The sequence below is a fragment of the Hypomesus transpacificus genome, chromosome 9, assembly GCF_021917145.1.
Source record: "Hypomesus transpacificus isolate Combined female chromosome 9, fHypTra1, whole genome shotgun sequence".
In the NCBI taxonomy this organism is placed as follows: Eukaryota; Metazoa; Chordata; class Actinopteri; order Osmeriformes; family Osmeridae; genus Hypomesus; species Hypomesus transpacificus.
In genome coordinates, this window is record NC_061068.1 from 7,807,949 (window position 1) to 7,834,710 (window position 26,762).

Here is a 26,762-nt window from a genome sequence, read left to right on the forward strand (position 1 = left end):
GAAGTTATTTCAGGGAACATTCCATTTAGTGATTTGTTGTTGTGTAAACACTTAAAGTGTATCAGTCAGCATACAATTTTGATCATCAGCCAAACAGAAACGCTTGACTTTGAATGTTCATGGTTGCCTACAGTGCCTTGCCATAATTAGTAAAAAATCATGAAGACTTGTATTAGGGCCAACATATGTGGCGGCTGACGTGTGTGCTTAGCATCTGAAAAACAGTCTGCAATGAGATGCTCAATCCCTTAATTGTTGCATGTATGAGAAAACCTTATCTAAACACCAGTATCGCAAGACAGTGCACATTTATTTTCAGGGCAAGCTAAAAATAGCTTAGCTGACTTGTGGTTGGAAAACAAGTTTCCACAGCTCTGAATTTCAAACCGAAAGAAAATAAAAGCAAGCATGACATTTTTGGACTGGAGTGATTCATGTTTTTTTTCTAGGTTTGTATGCATTACTAACCTTGATTGCCATCACTAGGTATTTATTATTATTTAATAATCTTTACCTTATGTTTTGACTAACCTGTTGAAATGCAGTCGGTTTGGAATAAAATGAAACTGCTATTGACATTTTCAATATTCTAGCTTTATTTAGTACTACGGTAGTATAAATGAGTTGAATCAGCAGACAGTGAGAGGCACCACCCTCTGTGAAAGGGACTAAACACATTTTCACATCAGAAGACATTTGTTAATGTTGTTACTGTGAAGGTCTACTCAACAGATGACTGAATAGGCTACAAAAACAACAATTGTGTATACAGAAACAAGAAAACAACATTAATAACAAAATAATATAGAGATCAAAACATCTTTACGATATCGTTGTTTTGTATTTCTATTGTTGTAGTATTATTCTTTGCACAGATGCTTTGAAAGACATAAAAGGTCCTAGTTCAACCTGTATACAGTGCTATTTTTCATTCAGTGTATTTGCTAATGCAAAAAATACATTGGAATAACACATTGCAGATACAGTAAAATACTACAAATGCACACAGCTTGAGAGATGTAACTACAATGTGAGCAGGGTGAAATGAGAATAACAGTGTACGTACAATACAGCATTAAAACACAACCACACAATCAATAGAGGCATGTGTTCAAAGTTCCCAACATAAAAAAGATTAATTAAAAAGTGTTGCACATATGTGTAATGACTGAAGTACAGAAGCAGAGGACCTGGGTAGTGTTGGATTTGAGCTACAGTGCCCTTTAAACGCAAGACTTTAAAATGTAAGGGGACAAACCTTCTACACATAGACACATTGTGAAAAAATAAATACAAGATGTGAGGCAATAATTGGTAACATAAGAAGGGAACAAGTGTATTTAGATATGAGGCTAGATTTGCCTGCATGAAAGACATGCATTTGGATAGAAAATGATGAGAAGGACATGGGGTGGTTGATCTTACCATCAGACCCTTTACACACAAATATATGTATATGTTTATATATATATTTGTATCATTGCATCAAGTTGTGACTACGTCTGATATAATAGTCAATATATCTTTGTATATATATATTTTTATATCCACATGTTCATCACATAATTCATTACATAACCTTCTGGCATTGAGTAGCAGTGTAAGAGATACAGATGGGAGACATAAGTTACGGGAGGAGGAGGAGGCGGACAGGGGCAGCATGGAGGGCTGCTTCCTGGTGGTAAGTAGGAGTGTGGTGGGCAGGTTTAGCAGGAGACCTCCATGGTCTGGGGGCAAACCTGGTTGTCCAGGGCCCCAGTGGTGTTGCCCTCCAGCAGGCTGTTGAAGTTGCGGCTGCGGCTGCTGTCCATGGAGGTGATGCTGGAGGAGGAGGTGGTACGAGAGCGGGCCAGGCGGCTCAGACCGGCTGACGGCACTAGGGCACAAGACAGCAGCGTTAGCCTCTCTGTCACCGAGACGAGCGGAAGAGTGGATGCAGGGAGCACAGTGAGCACAGGAGTGCAGAGAGCACAATGCTTTATATGACCGTTTCTTTGGGCATAGTCATACATGTAAAACTAAAACCGACTATATTCACCATGCAAAGATACTGGTATGCAAAGCATGAAGAGGCTGCATCTCTTAACCAAAACAAACTAAATGGAAGAAGCATATAAATAGAATATAGAAACAAAACAAAACAAACAAACCAACACTAGAATCTCATGCACCACCAACAAAGTAGAGCAGTCCGACCTAGAGATGCTCATGCTTATCAGGAAAGCCACCTGAACAAAAATGAATCTGTCAAAGTATGCAAATAGGTAACATAACTTTCATGTAACAAGTCATTATTTCAAATGCAATTTGGAAGCATCAGCTGAATGGATTTTTTTATGCATACATTGACATTCATCTGGTGTGGGCAAGGATGACTTGTGGCTGGCGCAGCTAGTCTTAGCCTTGAAGCTGCTCAAGGACCTAATACCTGATTCGTTGCTCAGGTGACTGAGAAGTACGTAGGGAACTGTTAGCGTTGATGAACAGAGGAAGGGAAAGAAAGGAAGAGAAAGGAAAACATTGAAAGAGAGATTTTACAATGTCAAGATTGAGTGAGGGGTCAAGAGGGTTTCAGGAGAGAGGTCCTCCTATCAGATAGAATGAACAGCATGTCAATCCTGACTAGTGCAACTGGCCCTGTGCGTAGCATACATACTGTAGCATATATAACCACAGCTACAGAGCAAGTGTAGAGAATCCCATCTCACATGTCAGAATGACTTCTCTCTCCTTAAAGGCTCTACCAGTGTGAAGAGTAGTTTTTGCAGAGGCTTTCTATTTCCAATATTCTGCAAGAAAGGAGCCTTTCATCTTCTAGTACTACCTAGACATTTGCCCTACCGGCACTCGATGCTGACCTTTAGTTCCACCATGTGGATGAAGGTGATAACCCAGCAGCCTGTTTAAGTATGCACCCTGGAAGGTCTGTGGGGGTTGCATCTTAAACAGTTGTGATACAAAAGAAAAAGCACACAAGGCAAAACAAGATAATCTCCCACGCTGAAGTGAACAGGAAGTCAATTGCTGTTCAGCACATCCTTGGTGCTAGTCTGTCATGCTAGAATCACTCATTCCTCACCTACTGAGTATTGAGATTACCACACACTGAAAAGACCAGAGAGGAAATGCATTAGGGGTAAGATTTGCCTCTCCGTAACCGGGGTGACACAAACAGTCTTTTCACCTACTTTTGGGTCCTCTCCAAACCCATTAGCAGAATGTCTGGCTAAGGCTCATGGGAAACCGTAATGAAAACAACATCCATTTACTTTCCGTTTAACATTTCACTCACATCAACAGGAAGTACGCTGGCCGTACAGACTTTGATAACAAACACGTCAGTTAAAGAGGACATCATTGGGCAGTTTCAAATGTAGAGGAGTCACTGTTAACTGGCTAAAGTAACCGCAAAAATGCATTTCAAAGTTTAAGTTACAGCATGACTGTAATACATACATACTGAATTATAGAAATAGGAGTATGCTTACTGTAGCCCATCCCCTGCACAAAGTACTTGAATGCCTCTGCCAGTTTTCCAGGCTGTGAAAGAGACATGAATTATGAAAGTAGGTAGTACCTAGTTATGAATGAAGTGAATAATTGAATAAGTCATCAAACAGATGGAGTGTCTTAGGAACACAAGTCTCACCTGAACAACCTGGGGCAAGCCTCCACAGTCAGCCATCTGGGACAGAAACACTCGTCAGTTCTACTTCACAAATATATACACACACCCATTTATATATAGATACAATCATGTATTATCATGTATTACACATGTAATACATATGGCCTCACCTTAAGCAGTGTGGTCTTAGTTGGATTTAACCTGGAATTACACTCCACCTAAAGCAAGGTTGTAGAGGAGGGTCAAGGGGGTCAAACTCCTCCCATGTCTTCACGTATAATTCAGAGGATTTATCTCAGGCCATATCTAAAACAACCCGAGTCCCATCTAACTCACCACAGCCTCCACAGCAGGGGATGTGTCTCCAACTACCAGCAAAGCAGGGCACCTGGACGGCAAACACACCGTTTCAAAATGGCAGTGAGTGAACAAAACACCAAAACAACAGCTGGAAATAGTACAAACAATACCAACTCACAACAGTGTGTTGACTGTGTCCTCATTAAGACCAATGACTGGCCTCTCAATCTCCAGATCCCGACGTCTGTCAGACAAAACCCCCCCCAAAACACATTGTTTAGGAATGTGTCCAGCCATCAGAGAGCTCTAATGAAACCCACTGAGTGCCCATGGAAGCTTACCCATTGTAGGTAGCACAGAACAGGCCCAGGTTGTCCTGGTTGATGTCCTGGGCAATATGGAGGCGGTAGGTCTGGACCAGCTCCTGGTTATCTGTCAACTCCTCCTGAGAACACACACACACCGTGAGGATGAGAGCTCTCTTCGGATGTTAACTAGACTTTGAAGGTTAACTAAGGCCAACATGCTGTGGCATTAAGGGGGACTCACAGTGCTGAAATGATGAGCCATCACTATGTCCACCAGGTTACTGGTCCACCCAGACAGCTAAAGGGGAAATATCAGGAGAAGGTCCATGACTATCTCCAGTCACATGACCTTTACATTGCAGACCCCAATGGGCTCAAGTCACTATCCAACACCGCCTCCTGACATTTCTCCATTCATTGTGCTGTTAGTGGAGAAGCCTGAGAAGGGTAGGAAGGCCCGGTATAGTGGATGTCTTAAGATAGCAAACAGACCTTGGAAGCTGCCCAATCTATCCAGCCCTCGGCACATGGGTCCACGTCGATCAGCACCAGGCCCTCTACCAGGCTGGGGTTATTCAGCTGCAGGGGACAGAAGGGGGCAGGTCAGTCTCACACCAGGTATAGTGGGTACCCAATCTCAAAACCATAACCACGTGCGGCACTAAACCTATGAGCCAGAAAGCAGGCGGGTGCAGATATAGAATGTTTTAAAAAAAGAGTGCTGGATTTAGAAGTGCATTAGTGCATTGACAGACTATGTCTGTTTAGGGACCTCTCTTTGTCCAAATATCTTTAACATAATGCTTATCCAGGGCAGCAACAGCTGGTACCATCCTTCCTAGCCGTCACATTTTGTTCCCCAAGAGCACATACTTCAAATGAAAGCATGTGACAATCACAATATTTCTCATTAAATCAGAATGAGAGCAGAGCCCCTGAGGAACATCCAACACTGTGATGCCTAATCCTCCATAAATGCATCCACCTTCCCCCTCCACCGTCCTCCTCTTCCTCATTAATCTTTCAGTGTTCTCTGTCCTTCCCTTCTCCTTCTGTGTACTTGATTGTACAGCTATCCTGTCTTTTACAGATATCCTGTCTTGTACAGCTATCCTGTCTTATACAGATATCCTGTCTTGTACAGCTATATTTTATTGTACAGCTATTACTGTCTTGTACAGCTATACTGTCTTGTACAAATATGTCTTGTCCAACTATAATGTATTGTACAGTTATAATGCCTGTCTTATTTCAGCTCTGCAGCCTAGACAGAAAAACAGTGATGAAGAACACGAGAGAAAGAAAGCGAGATGGGGCCGGTCACAAGGTCATTTACCATCCTATGAAGGGCACAGTTCAAATGAGACACTCATGAATTGCTGCTTGTGTAAGGATGTGAAGCATTACTATTCAGTCTGACAGATACTGTATAAAGGCATCGCCAGACCTAACCTGGGGACTGTGGTATTAACAGACCAGACAGAGACACACAGGCGGACAGAGAAACAGACAGAGAACGAGCGAGAGGAAATGAATATGAGATCAGAGAGGGGGACTTACAGCAAACCTTGAGAGGATGTAGGCACCTGCTCCAACTCCAATCCCGATCACACTATTAACCCTGCAGGGAGCAGATGTACATATCAGCCTCCCCAACACAACTGTACACCACTGCTACTGTTGTACACATGCTAGTGACCATGTCCATCGCTTACTTTAGCTGAGTCATGACTGAGGGCAGCATCTCAGCTAGTTCATCCATGGTTGGGTACTGGTACCTGGAGACACAAAGACAGACAACCTACAGCATGAGACTAAAGTCAAACAGGGTTGTTTAGAAGTGCCTATTTACAAGCAGGCAGGCAGGCAGACGTGCACACACACACACACACACACACACACACACACACACACACACACACACACACACACACACACACACATGAACACACACACATAAACACACACCCAGTAGGAAACGGGGGCGCAGCCTCCTGCTGGCCAGGGGCGTCCACATGAACAACAGCAAAGTGCTGGGTGATCTCCAGCATGTCCTCATAGTTAAACAGCGTGTTGAAGCACGACTTATCTGCAAGGAGGAAGAACAGAGACAAACATGTAAGACAATACTGTACGTACCAAATGGCACAAATAGCAAGAATTGTTCTTTTACTCACGGTTGAGGCCAATGTCATGGTAAGTGAGGATGATTGGCCGGTTGCCCTTGGGCACACCCCTCATGGTCACATGGAGGACGCCATAGGGAGTTTCAATGTCATGCTCCTGCAGCCAATAAGAGAGCAACAGCGAGATCAGAGACCTGACTGAAAAAGTATCGATGGTGAACAAGTAATTTGAATGAAAAGGCATTTGAAGCTTTTCCATGAAGGCCTCCCAGATGTCTGGATGATCCAGACAGGCCTTCACCCTTCAGAGAGGCCTTCAGCCCTCAGAGAGGCCTTCACCCCTCAGAGAGGCCTTCAGAGAGGCCTTCACCCCTCAGAGAGGCCTTCAGCCCTCAGAGAGGCCTTCAGAGAGGCCTTCAGCCCTCAGACAGGCCTTCAGAGAGGCCTTCACCCCTCCCTTCAGGGACTACAGGCAGGGACGGGGACCAGCATCCAGCTGATGGTTCAGCACCACACAGCTCATCACACACGGGAAAGAGACCATTAAATGTCAGACAAATCCGAAATCCAATTACAATCTCGTATGTGTGTTTGCGTGTGTGCGCGCGTATGTGTGGATAATTAAGTGTGTATACAATCTTGGAAGTAAGGTCCTCCAATTTCCTGCCTAGATGAAACACACAACTGACGATTGTGTCGAGAGAGGCTCTTTTCTTCAGAGGTCTCAAGTATGCAACACTCTCTGAGGTATGACTGCGCAAAAATCTCAGAGTCATCGCTTCTGAAAGCTACACCCACAGGGGTGACCAGCATTTAAATTCAAAAATCTCAAAGGACCGTCTCTCCTCTCCGTGTTTCTCGCTGTGAACCCAAGAACCTCTTATACCGAATCACAGACTCACTTCCCCTAAAATGGATGCCATCTATCCACATCCTTGTTTTAGCAGTTAAGCAGTACCTAGTGGGTCAGTGCCTATAAAGATTATTCAGCAATAAATGCAGCAATAAATGTTGAGCTTGTCATTTCATAAGAAGAAAATATTTTAAACAGGAGGTGATGCAGAACACAAAGGAAATGACATAGTCATCCTTTGGCTTGTATCCAAACTTTCTTATGGCTCCTCCTACTGCTACTTCTCAAGACTCGTGACAGCAGTATCTGCTTACGTCAAACAGACACACACACATTCCACAGCGCAAGGTCGCCATGACTCGGAACTGCGTATTGGGACGGTGTGGGAGACACAGTGTGTGTATATGTGTGTGTGTGTGTCCAAGGGAGTGGTAAGTCTCAGGTCTCGAGGCACTCAGGTCATCAATAACAGAGAGGCAGAGCTTCAGTGAGGGAGACGCTCAGGTTATCTGTGCCAGGAAGGGCTGGGCACACAACACTGTACAAAGCACCATTTTCATTTCACAGCTGAGGTTGAATTAGACTGACTGATATAGGACTATTCCCATTGGAGAAGTGAAGGTTGAACGGCCTTCTGAAGGTCACAGATTGGCTGTCTTGGCCTTCATTCTCTAGCATGAACGGTGAAAAAGCATATGACTGAAACACAAATACAACCATCATCCCAACAACAAGAATTAAGTCTTAGACTGTTTGAATGTCAACCAGTGACAAGGCTTACTTTCACAATAAACTGTTATTATTTAAAGAGATGATCTTACCTAGCTAAAGCTATTATATGGTTAGACTATTATTCTAGAATATTCAGGAAAGACAGTGTCAAGGACACAAAGTGGGTGAAGAAATGTTGCTTTAGAGAAAACACATACAATCCCATGTGCACACACACACACACACACACACACACACACACACACACACACACACACACACACACACACACACACACACACACACACACACACACACACACAAGTGAAAATCTGAGCCAGGAAATGAAAGAAATACTTTGGGGGGGACAGATGAATTAAGAGGAATGTGGTTCAAGATATTGGACAGGTCAGTGCCACAAAAAAACAGATGGGTGTGATGATGCATCACCTCAAATTGGAACAGGACAGCACAGACCCTGCATCCCGCAATCCACCTCCTGCTACTCCCTCTGGCCACTATTGATCTTAGTCATCCTCTCACTATATTTCCCTTCATCTCTGCCTCAACACACACACAGACACGCGCGCACACACACACAAACACACAACTCAGTCTTTGAGGCAAACAGACCTGGGGCGGGGCTCCTTGCATCGAGAGGGAGGGGGAGGGGGGGTACTGCAATGGCTGCAATCCTTTTACCCTTTACCACAGTCTAACTATGGTGCCTTTTGGAGTAGAATACTGAGTAGAATACGGTGGATTTGATACAGTAGGTAGAGGTCGGACATTTACTGAAGCATAAATAGAACCCAGCACAGCAGAGAAACCTTCAAAAGCTGAAACAGTGTTACAGGGCGAATAACATGAGGGGGGGGAGGAGAGGCGGAAACAGAGAGGACAGGATGCAGTGGGGAGGGGAAAAGACGACAAATGGGTTTAGGTAGACTTGGACATAAGGAAAAGCCAAGTAGACAATCAGAGCAGTATGTCATCATACCTCACCGCAACCTTTCATCCCTGTCCTGTCCATCACCCTATCCTGCTCCCTCTCTCCTCCCCCACCCTGAGAGTGACAGCATCCATCACCTCGCACACACATCCAAACTGACAAACGTACACACACACACACACCACACACATAATGTGATATAGTGAGTGTATTCTGAGTATTCCAGCGGTCACAAGGCAAAGCAACAGGAGGGTTCTCGTTGGGTGGGATGCACATTGCTCAGGTGGTACGTTGTTGCTATGTGGTTGAAGGATGACTTGCTCCTGAGTGTTGCAGTTTATACTGATCCAGTATCAGGGACATGGAGGAGGGGAACAAGGCCAGCCAAATGCTCACATGATTACTGATACAAACGGAAATAGAGACAATCTACTCTTGGTAAACACAAACGCTTATCAAAAGCCCAGGCAGACAAACAGCATACATGTACAAGTCATTCCGATTCTCCCTTATTCACAGCCCTTTACACATATGCATTTTTCATGACATCCTGTTAAAATGCACCACTGCACCATTCTGCATGGACCGCACACATGGATGCATGGCAAATGAAAACAAGAAATCCTGCAGACAAACGCTCGCCCACACCAACGCCTGTGCACAGAAAGGGCTCTGTCTGTCTGTGTGTGTGAGAGCCAATTGCCAGGGGGGTCCAACAGTCACACACACACACAGACAGATTTTCTACAAGCAGCTCTAAGAAACCTAAGCCAGCACAGAGGGAGCAAGGTGTGTCAGTCAGATCCACTCACCACTCCATTCCCAGAGCATGCAATCTGGTCCAGATCCAGAATGGCTGACATGTTTCCCACGCAGGAGAGTAGAGCGAGTGCCACTGGGAGCTGTCAAGATCTCCACAAGGACGGGTACGGAGAAAGGGAGGGTAGTAGCGCAAGGGAGAGACACAGAGAGAGAGAGACACAGAGAGAGAGAGAGAGAGAGGGGGGGGGGAGAAAGAGAGACACACAGAGGGACTAGCTAAAGAGCAAGGATAGAGCACCCAGAGGTAGAGGAAATGAGAGAGACAGACAGAACTCCAGATGAATAGAAGAGGGGTGGATGCTTTAGAATGAGAGTGGGGGAGATGGATAAGATACAAATACAGGGAGAGTCAGAGAGAGAGAGAGAGAGAGAGAGAGAGAGAGAGAGAGAGAAAAGGAGATAGAGACAGTGTGAGAGGGGTGGGAGGCAGAAAGGGGGAGAGTGAGACTGCAGTTTGCGCTTGGTAAGCACAGTGCGTTAGTGTTTTCTGGGGCTACGTTCTGCTCCTTCTGATTGGATTGCAGAGGGTCAGGTGGGCAGAGGAGGGCGGGTTTAGAGGAGAGGGGTGGAGGAGGGATGGAGGGACAGAGGGATGGAGGAGGGGTGTCGGCCTGGAAGCAGCCAGCAGCCCAGGAGACAGGCAATGCTGCAACGTCACACACAGACAGAGGAAGTGGTGCTGGAGCACAGACTACGGAAGGGAAGCTGACTTTGACTATTGACCCCTGTCTGCATTCAGCATCACCCATATGGACAACACCAATCACAAAAGAAGTAGCAGGACCTGACATTACATGCCAACACTAAAGGATCAGCTTACTGGTTTAAGAGGTGAATATATCATCAAGCTGATGTTTGCAAAAGCAAGCAGACACACTTTCCTGTCGTTGATAGCGACGACAGGTTCATCATCTTAATAGTAGCCGTTAGTTTATTACAAACAAGGCAATGCACACATTAACAGTAGGTGGCAGATATGGCAGGAATCAACAGCCCCTGCTCCTCACTGTTGAACAGCAGCCGAATGTAATGTAGGCATATAAGAACTATTCAAATAAGATTAATCAGCTGACCCTCGTCAATCCTGCGTTCTACACAATCCCGACCGCTACAATACAACATGAAGAAACGATAAAGTAGACATCCATGTTAGTTATGGGGAATTAACCAGAAATGTGTGTAGCATGCTCATCCATCTCTAAACCTCTCTCCTTCTCTATCTCACTTGATCCTGATAGCCTATTTTTCACATAACCTGCAGTCACAGTTAGTCCTCTCAGAGTAGCTTGCCCAAACGGCAAGATAGGTGGAGGCGGAGGTGAACTGCTTGGCGACTCAGAATCAGTGTTGAGTTTGACATATAGGATTGCCAGTGCCATTACTACCAGGGGCCCATAGGGGGCGCCCCATACACATGGTTCATTCTGAGGTGTGGTGTACACACTGACAGATGCAGTACATATATTTTTTTTAATCCTATACATAGCTATACACCTTATGACGAATAGGCTACTTTAACAACAAGGGCTGACAGCCAGCTTGTTTCAACCTCCAGTGTGCCACCCCAAAGGACGGTCATGATGGTAAGTGACGGTTTGAATATCCAGAACACATGCAAGCTGGCAGGTCTACCTACGAGTCACAAGTCACACTATGAGTCAGGGGAAACGGAAGGAGCCGTACAGCCATAGATCAGAAAAGTAGACAATGTATGTACGCGTAAACACCCCACCCAAAGGCAACCTGATTGTTTCTGAACAAATGATCAGGTAAACAGCGCCCTCTCCTGGACCCGATTAAACAGTGGAGGACAACGATGACTTGCAGTACTATACTGTAGAGGAGGCAGCCATTGTTCCATGAGGAGAATAGAGAGGGGATTCTCACTACACCTAGTTTAAGGTAGGTTGGTGGTCAAACATCCCTATTTTAAGTTTCCATGTAATGCATATGCGGAACAATCAACCTTTAAACAAAAGTGGACAATTATTGTGATAAAAGGAGCTCTACCACAGACTGTCATTTAAAAAATGGGAGCTTCCACATTCTATGTTCATAGCAGAGGCAACTGTTGTGCCCAACCTGCCTAGCTGGATGATTTCGGTGGAGATGGTGCAAATGTATCCTCTGGTAGGGAGGGAGTATCTCTGTGGCATCACGGCTGAGGCACCACCCCCAGACCCTGTCTCCTCCTGGCCAATCACACACAGCTGCATGGTTATGACATCATCACAGCAGTACTGGAATTACTGGTGCAATGGTAGAATGACTGGCTTTACACTGCAAAAAGACACATTTGGGAAACAGACCTATTCCAGAGAGTGGGTTTGTATGAGTGTATGTATGTTTGGTCAATTTCTTTGACTCCACAAACCTCTAAACACGTGTAGGCTCTGTGTGAGGGGGTGTCATGGGGGATGGGTGCCAGACAGGATCACATGGAGGACGCCGGAACCAGCCCTGCTCGACTGAGCATGCTTACTCTCCTACCTGCAGGAGCTATTTTTAGCCCATGATGTGATGCAGGGAGCATGAAGACTGCAGGAGCCTGGGAGAGCCACAGACATGAACCCTTCACTGGGAGAGCCACAGACATGAACCCTTCACTGGGAGAGCCACAGACATGAACCCTTCACTGGGAGAGCCACAGACATGAACCCTTCACTGGGAGAGCCACAGACATGAACCCTTCACTGGGAGAGCCACAGACATGAACCCTTCACTGGGAGAGCCACAGACATGAACCCTTCACTGGGAGAGCCACAGACATGAACCCTTCACTGGGAGAGCCACAGACATGAACCCTTCACTGGGAGAAGAAGCCTCAGAAGTACCATCCCTAACATTGTGTGGAAACTGAAAGACCCGATTACCTACTAAGTCAACCATCATTGGCTAGATTACATAATGAAGCTAAATCAACATTGATTCAATAACCAGAGTGTGTGTGTGTGGTGTTGTTATGAGTGTGTGTGTGTGTGGTGTTTTTATGAGTGTGTGTGGCCTGAACGGCTCTTTCTGACTCTGGCCCCGTTAGTACAATCAAGCTCAAGCAGAGATAAGGGGAGTAATTGTAGGATTACCATCTTTGGCAAGATGGTCAAACATTTGCTATGATTGGCAATAATACTATTGTTCTCAATAATACACGCTCACATACACACAGACAGACAAACAAACAAGGGCAATCTCTTCATTATTTGACAAGTCTTGAGGGGTTTACTTGACAGTATAATGGTAGATGCATCCTCATGTTCTTTAAACTTGACATGGGCACAAACTGGGTCAAGAGTGAGCACCTCATGAGGGAGAAACTCCTTTCAAATCTAGGGCACGGTCTGAGCAGCAATGTTCGTACCTCCCACCCTTCCCTGCGTCATGCCACTTCCAGGAACAGAAAAACAACATCAGTGTTTCAACTGAGGACACTCACCTGGCAGTCAAAGTCCTGGAAGTTGCGTGAGTTCTGAAAATGAGAAAGGAGCAAACATGAGTTGTTGTGAAGCGTTCCATGTAAGACACAGATACAAAACGTCTCAATGGTATATCCGAAACCTGAGGAGTGCTGTTCAGCTGAACAGTCATTCCAACTGAGAGGCCTACACCTATCTCTAACTCTCCTCCTATGTCCTCCCCGTCCCCGAGTCTCTCCTCTGCTGTCCTGCTGGCAGCTGTGTCATGTCACACAAAGCGTCTGCTAAATGAAATGAATAAATGAGTAAATGTAATGTCTCTTAATGAGGTGGCCACTAGGTGGAGTGAGAGGACAGCCAGAGACTCATTCAGTCTGATGAGATCATGTTATTTTCCCCCTGGCCTCATGACACTTAGTCTAAAAGCCTGTTGTCTAAAAGCCTCTGCTTCAGTCAACATACTTACTCTAACCCAAAACTTTGCCTAACTGTCTGAGATATTTGCCTGAGGTAACCTGGAGAATTTACCTGGAGCACCCGACTGAGCTAACAGGGGTCATGTTCTCAGGCTGACTTCATGCTCACTAACCCACCTAAAGAAAGACTGTGTCATGGTTTCGTCGTGCTGGCTCCTTGCTGCAGTGGAGATAGTCCTTGAGGAATGGTGGGAAGAGAGCTTTGATCTGAGTTTTTTTGGGGTTGCTGCTCTTCCACTGGCATCTTTAAAGCTGCCAGAAAAGAGATGAGTTTCTGCCAGCTTTCCCTTTGATCTTTCCCTCCTTACCTCTTGCTTTCAAACTCCCAGCCTTCCTCTCTCCTCCCCTCTCTCTCCTTCTTCTCCTATTGACTCCAACCCCTCTCTGTTTTTCCTCCTCTACTGTGAACCAGATGATATAAATAATGCACTTTGATGAACAGAGCGCTCTGTATGTACACACACAAGTGCTGTGCACAGCTGTTGGGATACGTAGGGACTTCCTTAGCAAGTACCCCCCCCCCCATCAGCTAGTCCCCCCCCCCCCATCAGCTAGTCCCCCCCCCCCATCAGCTAGTCCCCCCCTCATCAGCTAGTCCCCCCCTCATCAGCTAGTCCCCCCCCATCAGCTAGTCCCCCCCCTTCAGCTAGTCCCCCCCCCCCATCAGCTAGTCCCCCCCCATCAGCTAGTCCCCCCCCCTCATCAGCTAGTCCCCCCCCCATCAGCTAGTCCCCCCCCCATCAGCTAGTCCCCCCCTCATCAGCTAGTCCCCCCCCATCAGCTAGTCCCCCCCCCATCAGCTAGTCCCCATCAGCTAGTCCCCCCCTCATCAGCTAGTGCCCCCCCCCATCAGCTAGTCCCCCCCCCATCAGCTAGTCCCCCCCCCCATCAGCTAGTCCCCCCCCCATCAGCTAGTCCCCCCCCATCAGCTAGTCCCCCCCCCATCAGCTAGTCCCCCCCCCCATCAGCTAGTCCCCCCCTCATCAGCTAGTCCCCCCCCTCATCAGCTAGTCCCCCCCCCATCAGCTAGTCCCCCCCCCATCAGCTAGTCCCCCCCCCCATCAACTAGTCCCCCCCCATCAGCTAGTCCCCCCCCCTCATCAGCTAGTCCCCCCCCATCAGCTAGTCCCCCCCTCATCAGCTAGTCCCCCCCCATCAGCTAGTCCCCCCCCTCATCAGCTAGTCCCCCCCCCATCAGCTAGTCCCCCCCCCATCAGCTAGTCCCCATCAGCTAGTCCCCCCCTCATCAGCTAGTCCCCCCCCATCAGCTAGTCCCCCCCCCATCAGCTAGTCCCCCCCCCATCAGCTAGTCCCCCCCTCATCAGCTAGTCCCCATCAGCTAGTCCCCCCCTCATCAGCTAGTCACCTCCTCGTCAGCTAGTCCCCATCAGCTAGTCCCCCCCCCCATCAGCTAGTCCCCCCCCCATCAGCTAGTCCCCCCCTCATCAACTAGTCCCCCCCTCATCAGCTAGTCCCCCCCCTCATCAGCTAGTCCCCATCAGCTAGTCCCCCCCCCATCAGCTAGTCCCCCCCCCCCCCATCAGCTAGTCCCCCCCTCATCAGCTAGTCCCCCCCTCATCAGCTTACCTTACTGGTCAGCAGGGGCTTGATCTCAGTCAGCTGGACGTCCTGTAGCTCTTCCATCTTTCTGTCTAGTCACTCTAAGAAGAAAGGACAGGACAGTACAGATAAGCACCAAATGACACATACACCCCCAAACTGGGATTGACAGTGTTGTATCGTTGTGTGAGTCAGGGCTGTGTTAAAGCATAAAGTGCACTCATAAATGTGTTTGTTCATATCAATACAAGCACACACACGCACAGAACATTGCAGATTATTGAGAGACCACAGGGTCCCACAGGGTCGATAGAGTGTTCAGATTCATGTCAGCAGCATGTGTCCAGTTATCCTGAAAGCGGTTAGCAACAACACATCATACCGATTGATCTATTAGTATGGGATGAAGGAAGCGTCTGCTTGGGGTGCCATGGCCCTGCCCCTGTCCCCCCCCCCTTCCCCCCCCCCCAGGGACCCCCCTGCTCTCCCACACCCAGCTGTGGAACACACATGTGATGAAGCAGCAGGAGGAAGGTGGGGGTTGAAGGGCGTTCGGCCTATCAACTCCATGGGAGAGGTCACACCTCTCCTCCATACTTTTGAGCAGGAGAGACAAACAAACACACGACAAGGTAGAAAAGAACACTACAGCATGCCTCATTTATTTTCCCCCTTAGGCCTCTAGTTATCCCAGCAAATGATTTCAGAGAGACGTCTGTGTTTATTTCCCCCCCCCCCCCCCCCCCCCCCCCCCCCCCCCCCCCCCCCCTCTCATGGCTTCCACCTCAGCCCTCATTCAAGGTGAGAACTGGGGGCAGTGTTGGGTTACCTGGTGCACCAGGAGACAAGCTCTGGTTACACTGAAAAGCATATGGATCCTACACTGAGACAGACGTTCTCTGATTACTGAAGGTCAGAGCAAACAACCAGTTGGCAAGTCAATCAGCTATTATACTAACTACAGTGCCACTGTGAGAGATACATGCTAATAATGAACTCAAATCAACCTGAAGTACCATTGGACAGAACGGAGGCCAATAGCAGTCTGATCTGGGGCTGATGCATTCACTTCCTGTGTCAGAGTCCGCCCCTCGAATGACCTTGGGCTTCAGTATCAGATCACCTTCAGGGTTGGTTAATGAAGTGTCTGTAACTCAACCAACCAGAGCAGCTATGCTCGGTGACATCATCCCAGTTTGAGTCAGCAGGAAGACCTTTAGGCACCTGCTGCTAATGAATGGCAACATACAGGCTGGGGGATGAAACACTCCTGCTGGTGACAAAATCTAACTGCTTCCTGGAAAAGACCAGAAGTTCCACTCAAAATCCATAGGAGTGACTTACTTAGACTTAGAAAACTGTATTGTCCTCCGAGAGGCTATTTGTTTTATAGCACAGAATAGACACACATTGAAAACCCATCAATGCAACAAAACAATGCAACAAAAACAATCATCTCAAGATCATCATATGTAGCCATCATAATATCATCACAGTCCAGGCAAACATTTAAGGTGCCTGTCAAGAACTGGGTGCCAACAATTCAGAACAGTTGGCCTTTGAGTGACAACCATAACAGTACAAGAAAAATAAATTGAAAAAAATCTAAAACATCAAAAGTCGGAAGTAATTACCCGGAACTGAAAGAAAATATGGAGTGGAATCCTGCCGACAAATCCGGCTCAGAAGAACTAAATAATATTTAGACAAGCTGTGAGGAGAAAAGAAAAACAAATATTCTGCATGCTTGAGCAGATTAAGCGTATTGGCCGGATCAATCCAACACTTCCTCAGGCTGTCACAGAAATTGGGACGGAGGCAAAGGCCAACTGTAATCGTAGCCTGCTAATCGGCTAATAGAGTGCCCACGGAGTGGGGTCAGGCTAGACTTACCCAAATTATAGACTGACAGGTTAATTGCAGACCTCCCCCCTGCAGGGGTTACCTGGGAAACAACCCCCTTGTTGCTCCTTCAATGTCCGAGAGACAAAGACACCCCCTGAGGCTTGTTTCTCTATGTGGCCCCTTGCTGTGGGTCCAGCCACCTGTAATAACAGCAGCTTCCCACTAGACTGGCCTGTCTCTTATCTGCACTATACAATCCTATTCTACTGTACAGCGTGTGCAGCTGTTGCCATAGAGACAAATCTGGTGATGTTTATTCTGAGCTAGGAGCCCCTTGGGACAGACAAGAAACATAAAGACAAGGGGAAATCATCGAGGCTGGGATAAAAGTAGATTCTGGCCGTTGTAGAGGGAGATAGAGATTGAGAAAGGTTATGGAAAGCATCTGTTTTTAGCAGTGATTACACCACTATGTGGTGCAAAACGGTGGGCTACATCGACGGTGGTCTGATTCAGTGGGTCAAGCTGAAGTGTTGAGAGCTGCTCAGGCAGGAGTCAAACACAGCTGACTCTGACTGCAGCAACATGAACGGTGTTACTAATGATATCTCCTGGCAGATATGACTGAATATGAATAATTAAGAAACACTCATTAAGGCAGACATGTACTTAGAGCTTACTAGAGCTAGACGCACATTACAAATACACAAACACAAATATGATACACATGCACGCTGATTGCTTCTTAGCTGTGGTCTGGGTCAATTTCTGCCTCAGCATGGTGTACCCAGGGCTGCTCCTCCTCAATGTTGAACATACTACCACACTGGGCTCAGAGAAAAAAACATGGAAGTCAAGTCTGCTCCTGACCACAGGAGCGCTCTCTGACGCAGCAAGGGAAAGGTCAGTCCTTCCCACTAGTGGCTTATCTCTTCGTTCGAGACCAAGACACGAGACAGATGAAACAAGGAGGATTAAACTTTTAAATACAAATCCTGATCCTGATTCTGAATTGCACTGCCTTGCTGGGTTGATATTAATATGACACTGGTATTTAAAAAAGATGAACCCACTCCCTGTGACCCACATCCAGGCTGGGCTGGGCTGGCTATAGGGATGGTAGAGTTGTTAGCTTAAGCTTAGTGCTGACACGCACACAAACAGCGAACAAAAGGGAGTCTTGTAGCCACCTTGTCAGCAGCTGGTGTTAGATGATTGATGAAGAGGCCCCACCATTCCTGCCTCAGCCCCCATCGACCCATTGGGTCTCCATCCATCCATCCATCTCACGTTGGCGGGCAGAGCACCTCCGCCTGGGACAGGCTCCATGATGGATCACAGCTTACTGGCCACCATGCCGACCCTCAGTTAAACTGCCTCAAACTCAGATATGAGTCTCACTGGTAACCCTGGATTAACCTAACTAAGCATCCTTTTGGTGATCCTGTCCTAAAAGACTGACGGATTTTATGAGTGAATACTTGGCAGCTATTTGACAGATAGTCCCAAATAAATAACAGTGTTATGTTTCTGTCTGTTTTTAGTTCGGTCCACAATACTTTAAAAAAGTACAGTCCCAATTACTGAACAGAGGGACGTCTGTGTCTGAGGGGTTTTGGGGGGGTTCGCAGTCAGTCACGCATCAAGAACACAACAGAAATGGGACAAGCCAAATTCCAGAGATGCTACCTCCATGCCAACCATTCAGCAGAGCTCCCCTGCCCTGCCCGCTCCGCTCCTCTCCAAGTGCCGGCCGTTGTCGTGGTTACCATGAAAATAAAAGGATATCCCTTGTTTCAGGACGGTAACTGATGCAACCTTACCCCTAGCCTTCCTTGTAACCAGGAACATCTCACTTGAAACTCGTTCCCTCCAAACACACATTTATAGCGCTTAATCTGACTATAATCCACTCCATCCAGAGTATAATTATGTGTTAAGGGACTATGACAGGGCTCAGTTCCAGATTATTCCGAACACTCTAACCAAGGCCGTTTGGTAAGAGAATTAGAGGAGGAAAATCTCTTCATTTTTTCATTTCCTTTCTGTCAAGGCATTAGTGTGACAACAGGAAGTGTAAGCCGTATGTTGCGCATCATTGACAAAGTGAGTAAAGTGACTGGTGCCAACACTCCAGGTATGTCTTTACCATTCAAATATATGTATTATATTTTCAATATTGAATATTTCCAAATACAGACCATTGGATGCTGTGTTATGGAGGGTTCCTGTGCGAATGCTACTATGTAGAGAAGGGGTGGAGGGACATGACCTTGTGGCGTGTTTCTCTTTCCCAATTTCATCTGTCTGTCTGTCTGTCTGTCTGTCTGTCTGTCTGTCTGTCTGTCTGTCTGTCTGTCTGTCTGTCTGTCTGTCTGTCTGTCTGTCTCTCTCTCTCTCTCTCTCTCTCTCTCTCTCTCTCTCATGAGCATCTGTCACATGTTTTGTCTGTGGGAGAGTTTGGGGATAACACCATATTTGGTTTTGGTTTACACTGCCAGTGTGTTTGTGTGCATGTCTGTTTGTGCATTTCTGTGCATCTGTGTGTGTGTGTGTGTGTGTGTGTGTGTGTGTCGGTATTAGAGTAGAGGCTTGGTTCATTAGCAGAGTTTTTCACTGGCACACAGCAGACACTGCACTAACCTTTCTGCCAAGAGGGAGCCCCCCCCCCCTCCTCTCTCCAGACTGGGGACAACCCAGTGACAGAAACAGTCACAGACACATGCAAAATAAGGCTTAGCACAGATCAAATCAAAGGTCCACAGACAGGCAGAGCCCAAACGTGTCCACATGAACAACCGCAAAGGCCCTTATTACCATCCTCAGATGGATCCTCAGATGGCTTTTAAAGAATTGCTTTATCTGCTAATGGTCTTATGAGATTAAAAAAAGCATCTTCCCATATTGATTTAGGACGGCATATCTGTTGGCATCATCAGTAATATAAAAGCCTGTCTCCAAGACATCAGCCACTTGGCTTTACAGAGTGTCTTATGGCCCAAATTATTATTTGTCAGACTTTCAGGGGATAGCTAGAAGCTGGATTTACAACACTTAAACAGGGCAGACCCACAGACTGTTTCTCTCAAGTAGTGTTGTGTGTCCATCCAACTACACACTATTAATATTAAATCAACCAAGGTTAAAGTACTAATCATACATTGTTTATCAACCGTAAGGTAGGTCCACAGAGGGAAGAACATGTGTGAGGCAGTTTTTCCCATGTTCATCCCACAAAAACCTCCATGCTCAGCCTTTCCAGCTCAGCAAGCTCTATTTTGGTCTTCATTTATAAGTCATGGAGCGGACCAAGCACTAAGCTGCGTATCAATTTGAAGAGTGTCTTTCGGGTGATGTGATTTGATTCTTAGAAGCGCCTGTCTGCCTCTGTCGATCACCATGACATTCATGTAGACAGTATGAGCGGATTTCCTCAAAACTGTTGGCCTGCATCATGTCGTTGGCCCGAATAAAAGGCTGAAATAAAAGATCTCTCATATCAGCCTCATAAAGCCACAGAGACACGGAGGAAAATATACCACTACTAAGCGAATGTCAACAAATGGACAACACCCAATAAATGTGCTGCAATCTATAACCTGGGCTGGAGAGAGGTGTGGGCCCGGCTCCTCTCCTCCTGCTACAACTGCTATAAATAAGGGGGAATGGGCAGCCTGTCAGGCCTGCTCTCAGTGCTGCTAATAGAGTACCAGCCTGTGCGCTCCCTGGCTGTGCTAGCTCTTTCAGACTGGCGGCCTGTGGGGGATTCCTAACCTGGCTCACTCATGCAGGTAAGAGCAGAGCGGGGGAGCACAATGCTGGGGGAGACAAGGAGAGAGACAGAAGGAACAAGTTGACGTCAAGGAGCAGCAGGTTGGAGGGTGGGTCTGCTTCGGATGAGAGCCTTACAGGAGTCAGAGAAGTGCTGGGCCAGCAGGACACGAGGCCTGTAATGGATGAGAGGAACACAAGGCCACGAGTGCTGGAGAGACAACAGGGTGGTGACAGGGGGCAGCTATCTCACCTCCAGGTAGATAACAACACATTTCACATCTCTCCTTGCTCTCTCAGATATTCCATAGATAGAGACATGCCAGGTTCTTCAATGAAATACCCTCCCACTTAAATGAAAAAAGAACTGACCGAAGTGAGTGAGTACTCCATGAACGTGTCCCAAATAGCAGTAAAATAGCCATACTTCCGTATGTACAGAGGTTAGTTCTGTGAGCTGCCTGTTGCACACACAGAGCCGAGCTTCTTTGGATAGAGCCATCACACTGCTAGGCTGGCTGTCACACTGACTGATCGCTGACAAGTCTATCTCCGGGAGTGAGGAGGATCCTCCCAGCCAGCACAGTACAGCACAGCACAGAACAGGCGCCTTCTGTTCTGGTCTCCAAGGAGGATGGCTGTGTCCTTGGCAACCACAGGGAGCTATCACACCCCAAACCCCACCCCCTCCGTGGAGCGCCAACGCTGACGCCATGACGACCAAATGACCTTTTACCGTCATTTGCATAAGGCCTCTCACTCTCATCAGCCTAGCCCAGCCCAGGAGTGAGGGCGCTTTACAAGCAGCTGAAGCAGACAGGAAAGAATGAGGGAAATCCTGAGATGGTCCCAGTCCCAGACAGGGTCACGTACGATACAAACGTACAGAGATAGGAACAGCTGCTAAGTCTGGTCACAAGCTTCCCCCTTACAGAGATAGACACACATTTAGGGTCACAACACCTGAATCCCACCCAATGTCCCTGAGCTTCCTTTAGTCAGTGTGACAGCTTGGAGTCTGATGCTGGCTTGCCAAGCTACTCGTCACTAGGAAGGGCCGAGTGACTGTATGTCACCTTATTGTGTACAGATTAACAACAAAAATCTTACTGTTGTTAAACTTTCATTGTTAAATGTTCCTGAGTATTGGCAAATGGTGTATGGTCAATGATTAGTCAAGCCTGGAGACAAAAGATTATTTGGACTATCATAGACATAGACATTATTACATTGAACCAACCATTTTGAAGTAGCGTACCTATATTCATTGATTTATCATGCCACAGTTTAAATCTTTTTTTGTAAAATCTGGAAAAGGAATGATACAGATCTAGACAGATGGTGCTTCCAACTTCTCACCTTGTGCACAAGAATTTGAGAAAATATACCTGCCGTTTATATGTTAATTAGATGGCTAAACTTGGTTCCAGACCTGTTTTCGATCTGTTTGGATTCACTGTTGATGTATCTGACATTGACTTGAGACAGACAACAGTGACTTCCCTTCATCTCCAGATGTATTGTTTGTTTGTTTTTACCGGGGGAGGAGCCTCAGTCCCCTGGTGCAGTGGGTTCTCCATTTGCACAGCTGCAATTAAAACTGGCAAGGACTTTCATTTTCCTTGGTGTCTCTAAGCCCATTAAAACAAGTCATGGATACCATTTTTACAGTGGGTGAGATCCTCTATCCTTGGACTGTGGTGCATAAAGAGTGAGGGAAGCTGTTGGGAACACGTGCTGTACGCTGGGCATGTACTGTAGGTATTGGGTGTGTGCATATGTGAAAGCCTGTGCATGAATGTATGTATTAATTGTATGTATCACATATGCACTTATACACAATTATTTGTATGTTAACAGCAGGTAACATAAGTGTCCAAGACAAATTTCCTTTAGGACAACTAAGTTTATCTTATCTTGTAGCCAGACCATGGGGATGTATCTGTGGTGGCTGGATCAAAACAGCAAAGACAAAACATATCCAGCACAACTCTTCCTTACAACAAGGTGAGGAGGACAAGGAACCCACCAGGGCTGAACATGTTAGTGAAATTACTGATTAATGGTCACTTCACATGACAACCAATGCATTGTTTATTCTCTGTATCAAAGAGGAGCCACAGTGGTGAATGTTTATTGTCGATCTATGCACATGTGCACGTGTAGTAATGTGTGCGCATGTGTGTATATGTGTGTGTGTGTCAGTAGTGAAGGACAGCCGAGGGCATCTAAAGGTCCATCCACCTTGGACTGGGTCCATCCCTGTGGATCAACAAGCTTGCTACCTGTGCTCTCTCTCTCCCCACCTGCTGCAGTCATGCTGACACTGATAAAGAAATGAAACAGAATAGCTCCCTCTCCCAGATGTGTTATCACACTGCCTGCGGTGACTGACAAGCAATCGTCTCACACAACAATTACAGGACTGTCCACACTGACGTGACACAAGGCTCAAGAGATGAGCAGAGACACACTAACTAAATAAGGAGTGTAATATCAAGATTATTACAACAGTATTACAAGGTTAGAGTGGTCTCAGCCTGACTTGTGATCCAGACTATAGGAAGTTGGGGCTTGGACAGCAGCTCTCCGTTTGACAAGTTCACTTAACAGATCTTGTTCACAGTCTGTACTGTAACCTTAGAGGTCTTGAATTGTACAGCTCTAAACAGCTCAATTTCAACAGCACAGCAGAATGTGAGGAATAACAGGACAATACGTGGCACACTACCACAACAGAAGGACCTAGAACCAAGATGTTATACTGCTTAAGGCCCCTGGAATTAATAATCAATATGTGACCAGGAGTGGTTAAAGTAACATCGTGGACCAGTGGACTAACTTTTGTACAAAACATTCACACACTTTGTAGAATGCTCCTATCTCAGTGCAATGAATCCCAGCTCTAGGTCTTGCCTTGTAGGCAGCAATGACAGACAGTGATGCTGAGGTGATACAGTGAACAGGCGGCTAACTAGAAGGCTGACTGGCAGCTTCAGCAGAGCTTAATTAAACCCTGCATCTCCCCTGTGTGTTGTATTCCCTGGCAAGAGATTTTGTGTGCTAATAGGCTACTGTGAATGTGTTATAAGACTTACTTAAATTGGTTGATCTAATAATTGTTTTGGTCTAAATACAGGTGCCTTAAAATCAAGGAAACGGTGGAGTTTCCCACAAATGCACCCTCTCAAGTTGGAATGGACCAGCCAACAAACTTGTAGAAACTCCTGTTATGCTTGAGATCTACAGTATTAGACCTTTTCAAACTCGATTTGTTACAAGGAGTTTGCTCTTTTATTTAACTATAAACCCATAACAGGCAAAGTCTTATCTGCTGGATATTTGTAAAATATAGGTCCAAACTAAATAGAAGCTTTGTTGAGAACAACAACAACTGGAAGCAATGGCACGGTTTGTTGTGTAAACTTTAACCGCCATTGCTTATTTTGAGGTCATTCTTGGGATCATATAACCTGAAAATCCTGCCTACACCTCAGGACACATGACCTTCGAATAAACAGGTGACAATTGGCAATGTCATCTATTATAACCTAATCCCTTCAAGCCACTAGTTGCCAGCATCAGTATGGCACCGTGGGACTGGCAAATCGTGCCTGCTAAATCCTGATAGATAATTTTGGGTCACAAATCGTTACTGTACGAATCAAAAGATAATTCCCACGTAGTCTAACTGTATGCGTTTAGTCTGAAGTTCTATGGATACTACACTTGGATTGTATGGATGTGGTTTCTTAAACGGTATCAAGCAGACATGTGTAGATGCCTAATAATAAGCTGTTTTCAAAATCCTCTACAGGTTTGAAATGAACAGGCTACTCTTGACACAAGCTTCGCTCGATCTCGACCGAAATACTCCGTCCGCAGGAGGCCTGGGGTCACTCATAACGTTGAGTACCTTACAGTAGCCTTGGCGTACGCTAGCAAACATTATACTTTACTTTATAATCATTAGTGTATTCAAAAATAACGCAAAATTGTCACAACGGGTAACTGTAGATAATAAACCGTACTGTTTTAACTGAGTCCGTCGATACAGTTACAAAGTGTTCAATGCAGTTCCTGCCTGCGCCACTTAAAATATACTTTATATTGAAACATCGACTGCTTATTTTAACTGATTCGAATGGTCGAAGCCTGAAATTGTGGCCGCTCTGTTTCTACGTACCTGTAAAATGACTGTAGAAAAAGGGTCCATAATTACAACAGAGAACTGGAACACAAGATGAATTGGTATTGCGAACTGCGACTCTCCCACCATTGAGCACATCTGTAATAGATACATTGTAATATTTCACTGTACAATGGATGTTCACACTTACCACTCGGAAAAAAGCAGTACCCAGTCAATTCCCCCCAAAAATATTGGAATATAGAATACGCTAACTAGGTGGAATGATAATGGTGTATCGCACGTTCTCAGCGCGTTTCCTCATCCAACGAATGTCACTCTTCTGGGCGGAACTAGCCTACACATTGCGTCCTAGACATTACGGAGGACAAGCAGCGCAGCCAATACGAATAGGGTGTACAAATCCACCTGAACGCCCCCAAGAGGTTACAAAAAAAGATGCTTTTCTCAGATGGCAGGCCAGCGTATCATTTGGCCTGCCCTATCTGCACTGGCCCATTTCTCAAAGATTAAAAGATTAGAATTCACATTAAGTTTCAGTTTTTCAATTCCCGATCTGACTGTGTAAGCGTACACATTCAGCTGAAAACAAGTTATCGAACTCAATGGGGACTTATAACCTTTGACATATTTTTAAGTCCATATCCAACTGTTCAGGCAAAAAATTATGTGACCAAATTGAAGCCCAGTCTCAACAACACGTGATATTTATTATGAGATGGATCTTCATACTGGTTTCAATAATCACAAGCCTACTTTTAATCAAAGGGAATTTATTTATGTACCAGCATTTTTACTTTCCCCCCTCAACATCACAATTTAGTACACAGGCCTACATTACAATGATCCATTTTGGACATGAATGTTGAAAAATACATTTCATTTCAATACAAAGATGTCCAAAAAGACCATTTTTGAATGCTGTATTAACACACAATACAAAATATTGCAAATAAACAGTACAGATGAAACAATAAACATGTATAGGAAAACAACATGTACAAATCATGTCACAGGAGTCTTATCACTGACAACAGGCCACAATATTCTAGGTTCATGACATCTCCAGATAGAATATTTGCAGTGAGTCAAAAGGCTGAATGCAACAATCGCAGTTGGAAATGAAACATAAATGAAACATATAAACATCAATATAGTACAAGAAAAGCAAACCCAGCACAAAAATAACATGAAATCAAATAATCTGTTTCCACCAATCCCCTTTGATTTTGGACAAAAATAACTTCACAGTGTGTTATGAAACTAAACCTTGGTTCCCTGAAGCTGCTGTGGAATTCAATTCTGTAAAGGTAGAGATAAACTTGACAGAAACTATGTACTCATACAGTGCCATAATATCGCTTTACTTCATGTTTCAGTCAAAGCTTGTGCTTTGTTAAAGTCCACATTAGCAAACATATAAGCTTAATAATTATATGCATCTGAAAAAAATCAAGTTCTAAGCACTTCACAATAACGAGAAAAACACAAGGGTATTGGTTTAGATAATTATATGGCTGTTCAATCAGTAAAGAAGTTGCCATGTTGAAGTTAGGCGTGTTCATCCAGAGTTCAGGTGAGGTCTTTGAATATACAGTACAGCAAGGTAGTGTTGAGGGCAAGCTTAACAGTTCCTCATACAAAGGCATTCATAAGGTTATGATTTGCACTAAGAGCCCCATGGCTCTGTTTACGTCCTATAGCACTGACAAGGAGATCACCTATTGTACGTCTGATCATCTAACAGAATGCTTGCTTCACACAGTGCATTTGCTTTTTTGATCAAATACCTCTTTTGAGCCTCTTGCCATAGGTCGCTCTACCATGCATTTACATTTCCACTCCTT

General features: G+C 45.7%; 1 protein-coding gene across 5 annotated transcripts; it reads right to left on the reverse strand.

Moving 5' to 3' along the window:
- Window positions 1-572: 572 nt before the first annotated feature.
- ndrg3a (ndrg family member 3a) lies at window positions 573-25,255 on the reverse strand. Of its 5 annotated transcripts, none has more exons than XM_047024980.1 (18): window positions 25,106-25,255; window positions 24,952-24,996; window positions 15,177-15,250; window positions 13,134-13,166; window positions 6,414-6,519; window positions 6,205-6,325; window positions 5,952-6,014; window positions 5,797-5,857; window positions 4,729-4,815; window positions 4,478-4,534; window positions 4,270-4,373; window positions 4,107-4,172; window positions 3,965-4,016; window positions 3,799-3,846; window positions 3,650-3,685; window positions 3,489-3,540; window positions 2,429-2,467; window positions 573-1,876 (listed from the first exon to the last, which is right to left on the reverse strand). In XM_047024980.1, exons 3-18 carry the CDS (start codon window positions 15,231-15,233, stop codon window positions 1,707-1,709), a joined length of 1,152 nt encoding a protein of 383 aa, XP_046880936.1. In that variant the 5' UTR covers window positions 15,234-15,250; window positions 24,952-24,996; window positions 25,106-25,255; the 3' UTR covers window positions 573-1,706. The 5 variants fall into 5 exon arrangements, with proteins under 5 accessions (XP_046880936.1, XP_046880937.1, XP_046880935.1 ...); XM_047024981.1 differs by having other exon boundaries at window positions 24,952-25,053; window positions 25,199-25,245; XM_047024979.1 differs by lacking the exon at window positions 24,952-24,996 and having other exon boundaries at window positions 25,106-25,254.
- Window positions 25,256-26,762: the final 1,507 nt, after the last annotated feature.